The 10,383-nt window shown below is 39.3% G+C and overlaps 1 protein-coding gene across 1 annotated transcript in view; it reads left to right on the top strand.

The window, feature by feature from the left end:
• Positions 1–1,518: 1,518 nt before the first annotated feature.
• The window catches only part of CD247 (CD247 molecule), a 58,910-nt gene continuing 50,045 nt past the window's right edge, over positions 1,519–10,383 (top strand). Inside the window, exon 1 of the mRNA XM_069785457.1 lies at positions 1,519–1,805. Within this exon, the coding sequence (XP_069641558.1) occupies positions 1,748–1,805 (58 nt within the window). The 5' untranslated portion in view covers positions 1,519–1,747. The remainder of the gene's footprint in view (positions 1,806–10,383) is intronic.

The following is a 10,383-nucleotide window of genomic DNA, read 5'->3' as shown; positions in this document are numbered from 1 at the left end:
ATGTTGAGGTCCTTAGGTAAAAGCATAATGAAATGATTTAATACGATTAACGCACATCAGTTTCTTGTGTTTTTTTGGCTCATAAGCGTGAAGCGTTCTCCTGAGTGACGTTTGCTGGGTTACTGCTAAAGTGTGCTTATTCTGTTGCCTGTGTGGTTATCCACCACTGCCTACGGAGTGCTGCTTTAATACCGCCTCATTTGATCACTCGCTTGACTTTGTAAGGAAACAAGTGTTGTGATTCTCCTGTCTCAGCCTGCTGCTCACCACCACCCCAACCACTTTTGACCTGGGGGGTCAACATCAATTCAGCTAAACGAAGGAGGCTCAAACATAACCTGCTCCTACTCGTGTTTTTGTGTAGCTAGCTGCAGCAATGTTATTAGTCCCCTCAGAGCAGCAGAAAAACCAGGGCATTTTCACTTTTGCGCTGGGCTGCTGGGTTAGTCAGTCAGCATGTACATGTGCTACTTGGGGTGGTGTGCCCAGCTACCTGGCCCCACAGAGGCAGGCAGGGACGTAGGGCAATGTGGGAGGCACTGCAGTCATTGTGCTGGATGGAGAACATGGACCCGCGGGAAAACAGGCTTTGCCAGCGTGCCTGCTGGGCAGACCTGCTCGGTTTTGTGTCACTCTGAGGACCGTGTTAACGGGCAAGCCTACGACGTGGGGTTGAAAAGCCTTGTTAGCTCCCAGACCGCAGCCGCCTTCAAACCACTCATCCCACTCCTGGGCTGTGCCGGTCTGCCTCGGGATCTGTTGCTAGAGGACAGCTTCAAGCAGCAAGAAGGTTGAATCCCATGGCCTGCTCGCTCAGTAGGTAGGAGTGGCATGCGTAGCTAGAGGCTGCCAAGCTTTCTGTTTCAAGCTGAGTGAGGAGAAGATGCGCACTGTGCTCTCCTGCAGAGATGACACAGGCTCTCCTCTCTATGGGCTGCGGTGGCTCCAAGGACAAAATGGCCCCAGGGCTCTTCATGCGCTGACACCCTTTCAAAATACAAAGGTCCAGTGCGTTCACATCAAAAGGCATCTCCATTTCATAGATCGGTACGACTGAAATGAGCCAGGCAGAGCCAGCCGTGCTGGTGTTTTGTGTCCTGTGGATGCTGCCTCCAACGATGGGCAGAGTCCAGCTGTCCCTGAAGCTGGCCGCCCCGTAGCCCTGAGAGTGCAGCCGCTTTCAGTTGCTCATGGTAAGGCTGTATTTCAATTAGATTTAGAAGTGAACTTTATATCTTTACCAGTTTAGCCAGCTACTTGTTCAAGCGTGACTATAATTTACAATTTTAAACTTCTATTTATGCCGTACTGTGCACTGGGCGTAGTTATATATACTATCCCTTTTGAAGCCAGGCCAAATTTGATACCTGATACGCTTTCTAGGCCCCTTGTAGAGATCAGCAGCTGCCGACCGGGATGACCTAGGAGCCATCAGACAAACTGAAAAAAAAAACCAAACCCAGAACAAACCCACCAAAACCCGTTTTGCAAAGAGGAAAAGAAAAAAAAAAACAAAAGGAAACACCAAACATCGATACCAAGAACGTAAACCCCAGACCTCAGAGGCTGCCTGGCTGCGAGGCAGAGAAGGCGCGTGCTTGGGCGCCGCTGCCGGCAGGTGGGCTCGGAAAGGCCTCGTAGGAGCCGAGCTTCCTGCGGGGCGGCGGAACAGCAAAGCCCGGGGAGGCAGCTCTTCTCCTCCTCGCCCCGCGGCCTCCCGCTCCCCAGCACCGCCCGGGCGAGCAAGATGAAGTGGAGGAGGGTCGCGATCGTTGCCGTCTTGCAGGCACAGCTCCCAGTCACCGGTAAGGCAGGCTTTTATTTTGCGAGGGGCTATTTTAAAGCTCCTTTGAGGAAAGAGCACGATGTTTCTCTGGTGGATTCACCACCATTTTGGTAGCAGGAGGGTATCTGCATGAGGACCTCAGCCACGTCCGTCCTCCTCGTCGTGGCTGGAATCGTGGCCGCCTGTGAGCGAGGCGGCAGGACTCGTTGTGTTGAACTGCCCCGTGATAAAGAGACCCTCTGGAGGGCTGGGAGGAGGAGGCGAGGACAGCCATTGCTGTCGGTGCAGCCGCTTCTTCTCCTGCGGGAGTGACTGCTCATTTAATTACAAGTTAGTTAATTTGTAATTAAATAAAGCTCTCAGCCCTCACTTGGGCAGCTTTCCTTGTGATTTAAAAGGGGAAGTTTGATACAATAACGAAAATGTAGGCCCTTGCAGTAATCTGCACAAGAGAGGCTTTTAATTTAGTTAGGTAAAATTAGAGCCATTTTGCTCGTAACGGTGTGTTGGGTGGTTGGTTTGCAGTAAATGGCATACACGGCAGACTGGAAACGGGGGTGTAGGTGACAAGAAAAAGGGTAGGGTCCTTCCTTTCATGTCTCTGCCTTCATGCTTGTCTCTGCTAGACACAGCATAAAATGAAGTAATTTTTACCTTTATATATTTAGTCATGGCGGTGTATATCCTGGCCCCACTTGGGCAGAAAGTGAAGCAGCTTTGGTATGCACAAATCTTCAAAAGTCACATTAATTTTGGGAGAGAAGAATGTACTTCTTCTTAGTGGATAAGGAGATCAAAAGAGCAACAAAGTTTACATCCAAAGAAGGCCTCAGCCAAGGCCCGAATTTGGAGAAGTCAGCCAGTACTCGTAGGCCATGTTTGAGCGTGTGTTAAAGCAAAATCCACTGGAAGAGTTTACCCCACAATGTACACCCTAACTGTACTTAAGAAACGCACCATCCTTTTGCTGAAGAGCTGTGGCAAGCGCCACAGACTTTTTATTTGAAAGTTTCCTGGAGATTAGAGAACGGTTTTGCAGCCGCTTGCTAACGCTGTGGAACGAGTTCTGGTAATTTGTGGAGGTTATGTTTCAGGAGGATTTTAAGCAGTCTCGTATGCTCTGTGGTAGGCATGCCTTCTGTTCATCCTCCATTCAAACTCTGGGACCTCTGTCCCTTTCTGATATCTACTGTACTTAAGTATGATACTTCTTGTACATTGCTCTGTATCCACAGATGCGTATAGGGCTATAAAAGTATGGAAATCACTTTAGTTCAAAAGGCATCTGCAAAAAATCTTTCTGCATTTTCTCCTTTTAATCTGTCACAAGATATCAGTAATTCAGGCTCCTGTTTGTACATTTTTAGCTGAAAACTTTTATTGAAAAACATATAATACAGTTTGCAGATGGGTAAAGCTAGCCCTGTAGGGGTTTCTGGTGCAAAGCTTTTAGGGGTATTCACACTCACAAAGAATACGTGGGGTCAAATTTTGAACAGGCTACCCTTCCCATTGATTTGGAGATGGTTGCCTGTGGATTTGACGGGAAGTATTTTTGATTGTATACCTGTAATTGCTCGAAGAATAGTAGTATTTAGCCTAAGAGTATAGGTAGAATAGAAGAAATGTAGCACAAAACTTGTGGAATTGTTGCTGCGTTATTGATGCAAAATACACAATAATAAAAATGTAAAATCACCATTAATTTAATTCAAAGATGAGACCAAACAGGTGGGTTTTTCAGCTCAGAGCTATGAACAGGAGAAGAGGTCGCTCCTGCCTGAAGTGTTTTCAAGCCTCCTTAGAGTGAACTTTTAGTTTTTCATAAAACAAGCTCAGAGCGGACAGAGATTCAGTAAGCTGCATACCACCTTAGAGTGAGTTCATTCCACTTCACTATAATGCATTTTGTGCTTATTCTTCAAATGGTCAATTGAAAGATGCTACCAAGAGTGGGAGTGATGAACTTGCAAAGCTTTTCCTTTTGATCTTTTGAGTACTGAAGTAAATGTCACGCATGAGAAAAAAATTTTAAAATAAGTAATTCTAGAGATGGACCACAAATTCTGATGTAGATTTTGAATTATTGACACCAGACCACAAGTTTCAGAATGCTCAAATTTGGCCTTCAAGCAAGTACAGAGAGAAGCCATATCATACACACATTTAGTTTTCTGCAATTCCCCCTTCAAAGGTACAAAAATGTACATCTGGAAGTTTAGCTGAGATCCTCCTGTAACCCTGTTAAAAAGTGCATAAAAGTAAAGAATTTGAATTTCTGAGCAGATGACTTGATTAATCATGTTGTTCGTTGAGACATAAGAAGAATATTAGAAGATTTCTACCCAAGTACCACAATTAAAATGGAAAAAATCTTCATACATTTTACAGAGCTCTTAATCTGAAGTATTACTGGCTTCAATAGCAATAAAACAGTACTGTGGGCAATATTGGTTGGTTGTTTTAGATTTTTTTTTTCCTAAGGCTGATGAGATGGCACTTTGATTTGTACAAATACACAACATACACATGTATATAAATATATGTGCAAGAGTTTGAGGACAGCCCTTCCCTGTTTCTCACTTCTTTACAAAATTACTTTTCTCAGAATTGTCTGCTAAACAGAATTGGACAGTGTCCTGTTTTTTGCTAACTCTGCGGAAACTCAAATATGTCAGCCTTTGGCAGATATTACTTGCACGGCTTATTTTCACAATGTTTTGCTGCTCTGCATAGCTATGTCTTCTGCCCATGGGGCACCAGCATGCCAGGAGCCTTTTTTTAATCAGTTCATGGACAGGAAGATAAAATAGACAGGTAATGGGTCTTAGGGTTCATTTGTTCCTTCCTTTTCATCAGATGACTTAGCAGGTCTGCAGACTATGAGATTTGTAAACTAAAAGTTGTTTACAAGCCTATCTGGGAAATCCAAACAAGTAAATACAGACTTTTTTGGCTACCATCCCTATGTCCTTATGTGCTGTCTTAAGTTCTCCTAGCTGAATTCTTGTTATATCTAGGGGAAAAAAAATGAAAGGCTTAACTTTACATGTTTTATTTCCTTTTTTCCCTGCCTGTTCACAATGATTCATTAATAATTCATGGCGAAATCTATGAACTGGCACATTAGCGAATAGAATAAAATGTAGGCAAACGTAGCATTTCTTTGTAAAGGGCCATTTGTTGAGCTCTTGCAGTGCTATATTCAATTCTCTAATGCTTGTTATAGAGTTAGCGCTTTCTATCTGAACCCTTCCAAGCAAGATTCCTAATGAGTGAAGTAACAAGTTAACGATTGCATTCCTTTTGGTCTGTCATGTATGCTAGATGGGAAGTATATACAAAATAGAGAAAGCTATCTGAAAAAATATTTTTATTTCTTCCATGTAAGTGTGTCCTTCTTAAGTAAGACTATGTGGATAAAAAGCCAAAGTGGGGGAAGAATAGGAGGTTCACTAGCGGCTTAAAGGGGATGAGAACTTGATTTATGAATGAACGTTCATGTGAAGAACACTTTTGATAGCTGTTTTCTGTTATTCACACAAACTTGAATTGTGACTAGCACAATGAGTAAACCCATAAGCAAGGAAAAAAGATATATATATAAAAATTTTGTTTCCGATCTCCAAACTGTGATCAAATTCCCTTTAAAAAAGAAAGAAAAAAATACTTGTTTGCACAATTGCAGACAACCATTGAATCCCCTTCCCCTCCTCCAATTAATGATACATTTGAATGTCTATATTGTATGTAGAACTGTAAGACATGTCAGCCATTCTGGCAAGAAAATAGAATACATTTTTAGGGTGGTATGAATGGAAGATACAACTTCTTAAAAATACATAAAATATGTATCCTGTTAAAGGTATCTACTTTGTCCGTGTGCATGTGTACTTGTAAGCATATTGTTATTTTCACTGTTCTACTGATATCACTTCAGTTGACAACTAAATTAAAGTTTCACTGCTGTTTGTTTTTAGCATTAAGAAAACAATTTATGCCATTCCAGAGTCTGCGAGAAGCTGAAATTTTGCAGACTTTTCTGATTTGCACTGTTGTATCATGTAATATTTTGAGACAGGGTTTGAATATTGTTTTCTTAATTAAATTCAGTTCTGCTTCTTTAAAAAAATACATAGTATTTTTAGCTTTTAAAATATGACAGCCTAAATCAGATTTTTTTCAGGAAAGCAATGAAGGCATTTAACTCCACTTTGTCCTATGCAACTGATTTATAACTTCATATATAACAGATAAAATGTGCAGGCAAATGAAAAGCTTAGTTTGCAGTTCTTCAGTCTACTCACTCAAATGCACAGATCTTGGGAGACAGTGAAAATGCATGTATTTAGCCACATACAATGGATATATCCATCTTTGTGAAAGTTAGACTTACCGATGTGTAGTTCTTTCGCTCCTTTGACAATTTAGCTATTAAAAATAGAATTGAAAACAGCTAGCTCCTAAGCCTCAGATCACAAGTACTGGTGTCTATGGAAGTTCTGTTTAAGGGATAGAAGCTATCTCAATTTTTGAACTGTATAGATTGGAAATATTTGAATCCCTACAAGTTTCCTAGGAATAAACCATCAACCTTTGAAGTCCTTTATGTATTTTGTTCTCGATACTTTGTTATATGTTTGTCAAGTCTTAGGAGGAGAACAGCATGTTTGGAATTTTCCCTCTTTGTGTACTTTTGGTATGAGAGAGTATGTTAAACATTGTGCTTCTGGCAAGCAGGTTGTGAAGCCTGATGAAATGCTCATGCTATTTGGCCTATTTCTTTCATGTGATGTAACTGTAGTGAAAACTTCATCTATATCCTGACTCTTTCTGAGTAACAGAACATTTTTCAATTTGTTATATTTTCAAGTGAAGGAGAAGCCATAATGATAACACAATTCTTTGAAAGCTCAGATAATACGGAGGTGAAATATATACCAAATTAGAATTTGATGGAAGCCAACAAGGGAGAAAGGCTGGAAAATTTTCAACGAATGATAGCCTAAACTGTAGTAGGACACACTGAATAAGTCTAGAAGGTTGCTAGTTGTCATCTGTGGTTTTTTTTTAAGAAATCTCATCATATATGATTTACTTTAAATTCAAGCTGTTGTCTTAGGTGAAAATCTAATCTTTTATTCACCATAAATAAACCTTTCGAGTTTCCTGGTCAAGTTTCCTATCTTGTAAAGGAAATCTTGAAAATGCAAGCCTGCCTGGCTCCAGAAACAGAAAAAGAGCAAACCAGCTATATAACCTGTCAGTTATAATTTTTTGTTTCTTTTTTTTAAGGCAATTGCTATTTTGGAGGGGAGGTGATAGGCTAGCCTGCCTCAGGATGCTGTGATGCTCGTGGTTGGAAAGCACTGAAAATAGTTTTCTGGTCAAAAAGAAAAGCACATCAAACATTTGGAACCGGAGAACGCTTAGAGAAACTTTTCCTAAGAGCCCCAAAATTTGAATCGTAAAAATGAATTAATAAATTTTATTATTTAAAAAAAAAAAGTCAGAGTAATGGACTGAGACACTTTTCTAATGGGATAAGATGCGATATCCAGGAAATTAATAAGGGAATACTAATTTGGGTGGTGTTTTATTTCAAGTAAGTGTACACTGGGCATTGAATAAAGGAAAGAGCTATGTGACTAAAAAAAAAACCCTTTCTGGTTGTTCATCCAAATTTTATAATCAATTTGTTCCAGCCAAGAGTGTGGGTGTTTTGCATTCATTTCACTTAGAATGTTGCTGTCATTGGCATGACAGCCAAACCTAAAATAAACAAATATTTCTAAAAATGCTTCCCAAATATTTAATGCATAAATATGTATTGTAAATTCATTCCAGTTCCCCATGATGTGTATCTCCTCACAAAGCGAAGTGAGGCTTGGGAGGGGCAAAACAGAAAAATGTCCAGTTGGTAACTATTAGATGGGTGAGAGCAAACCCTCGTACTTGCACAGGTCCTGCAAGTGGATTGAGGTTCTTTGTGCAGGCATCTGTATATAGGAGCGAGGCCCAAACTAATTAGCTACTTTGTTTGCAAAACATTTATTTTGAATTAGTTAATATAGAAATTCAGATCAAACTAAAAATTAACATACGATAATTTATTACTTATCAGATCAATTTGAAGCCAGAGTTTGGCATAGTATGACAACATCTCTTTTTAAATATGCTTGGCAAACATCATTTCAGTGAAAGAGGTCAACTTCCTAATGTTAGATACTGCACGTTGCTAGTTATCAAATGTTTGTTTTGTCATTCAGAAATAGCTGAATGGTTTGAATGACGTCTTTAAAAAGTATACATAAATTCAATTCCTGGGCTGGGACCTTACAATTCACAATTAATACAGCAGAATTTTAAACCTTTGCAAAGAAAAATTTCGACTTGTATCATATTATACATTATAGTCATGTAATTACTATAATATTAGATCATTTTTTTGGTTGTATATCAGCAAGCTTCAGTCAGAGGACCCAACATCAAGTCTTTGGTAGAAGTCATTTCTGTGTCTATCTGCTATGTGTTGCTGCAATTTACATTGTTTCCTGTCCAGCCATGTAAAACCAATTGCAAGAAAGGAGTCTTACCGGAATTATGTGGAGTCATCTCCCTCTCTTTCTCTCTGTCTCTGTTTTTCTCTCCATGGTGTGAATTTACACAGTATCATCGCTTTGGGCTTTTATTTAAGTAAGGTAATTTCAGCAGCACTTTGTGCAAGCATGCAGGTGCATTTCTGAAGACTGAAAAAGTAGAATAAAGTTTTGCAAGTTGTGTTAAGAATTATATTCTGAAGAAAGGAAGACAGGATACAGAGAGAGAGAAATATTATATAATTGGTATCTTGTGAAAAAAAGCCTACCTAAAGACAGTTTCTAAGAAACAAACAAACAATTCTGTGAATTACTTCAAGTATAGTTGCTCTGTTCATAAAGTTTCTTGTAGCAAATTAGTTTCTTTTGATAATTTTTTAAAGAATATTATTTCAATTCTACAGATTTCTTCCTAACAACTTGCTGCTAATTTTCATGATTCATTTGCTAATTTAAGGTTTATTACCCAAAGGTATGATACCTGACTGAGTTAGTGTGCACAGGTGAACTCATTCTTAAAGTCTTAGTCATTATACACTAGAACCTGCTAAGGGAATTTGTAATAAAAGATTTTCAGGAGAGGTGTATGGGAATGGTGCTGTATGAAGTAATGTAAGTATGCATTTTTCTGTCTGTTTGTTTGGTTTCTTTTATTAAAGCTTTTTATTTTCATATTTCTCAGGAAGTGCAACAATTCTTGCTATTAATATATTAATTCTTGCTATTAATATATTAATATTAATCTTGCTATTAATAGTCTGTTGGAATTTGAAGAATTACAAATGCAACACAACCAAAGTAGTCCATGTGATCATTAACTGACTTTGGAGGCTGATAGTAGTGATAGGTTTGACCTCGTGCTTGTTTGTTACTTGCAATTTTTTTTCCTCATTTACCTGTAACATGCTCTTCATTAGTAATGGGCTTCTGGTTCTTTCAGTCTCTCTCTGGATGTGTAAATTCTCTGCATAAGTTTTTCTGGGGAATGAAGGATAAGATGTGAATAAAGGATAAGAATTAAATCTTTGCAGTGGTAAGCTTAAAGAGAATTGGTGAAAGTAAATGACGTAAATCCACCATTTTCAACAACTGTCCTGTGATTTCCCTTTTCCTGAGGAGGAAAGGTAGTAATATCCCATCACAAGTTGCCTAATTTTTAACTTCTTGAAACCATTGTTCTTTTAAATGTAAAACTGAGCATTTGGGTATTATAAGCATGACTAGACCCAGTAGACCAGAGAAGGTAAGCAAAATTAACCCATCTGGATTTCAAGCAGAAGGTCAAACACCATTCCAGTTAATTTAAAAAATGAGCATCTAATGTATGCCATAAAGGCTTTCTGGAATTTAGCTTCTCAAAATAAGCATATAAAATAATAGAAAGGAAAAAATATCTCTAAATCTCTTTCAATAAAATCAGTTTTAATTATGCTTTCGGTAGGACCCAGTCTCTGTTTGAGACTTCTATTTGAGTAGGGAGGTGATAGGAGCTTTGTCTACACACGCACAGCATGCTGTACGTGAGCAGAATTATGCAGTGAACAGTAGCACCCATAGCACAATGCCATAACCTGGTCCATGTGGGTCAAGGCACATATGGGTGGCTGTGGACTGCCAGCAAGCCGTAAAATGCACTTGCTTGAAAGCTCAAACCGCTGCATGGAGTGATTGCTTTTGCATCCCCAATTTTGGCAGATGGCCTCTACTTTCTGCATCAGGCTCAATACAGTTTGCTGAGAATATGGATTTCTTTTTCCCTTGCAAATTAGGAGTAATTTTATTGAAAATAGCACAACATTGTCCATTTTCTTTATACAGAAAGCTTGTGAGAGAACTCAGAGTAATTTGTTTTAAGGCAACTGCTTCCCAGATGATTAGCAATGCTGTCTTAGATGTGATCTAAAGTTCTGATGAAGACTGCTTGTAACTTCAAAATTATGGTCCGTCCCGAAAAGTTTGAAAATAACTGCAGACCTTCAAGAGTTTTGCTTTTTTTTT

This window comes from Haliaeetus albicilla, chromosome 6 (assembly GCF_947461875.1).
Source record: "Haliaeetus albicilla chromosome 6, bHalAlb1.1, whole genome shotgun sequence".
In the NCBI taxonomy this organism is placed as follows: Eukaryota; Metazoa; Chordata; class Aves; order Accipitriformes; family Accipitridae; genus Haliaeetus; species Haliaeetus albicilla.
The sequence above is the reverse complement of the archived record's forward strand: the minus strand, read 5'-3'. Positions and strand labels throughout refer to the sequence as shown.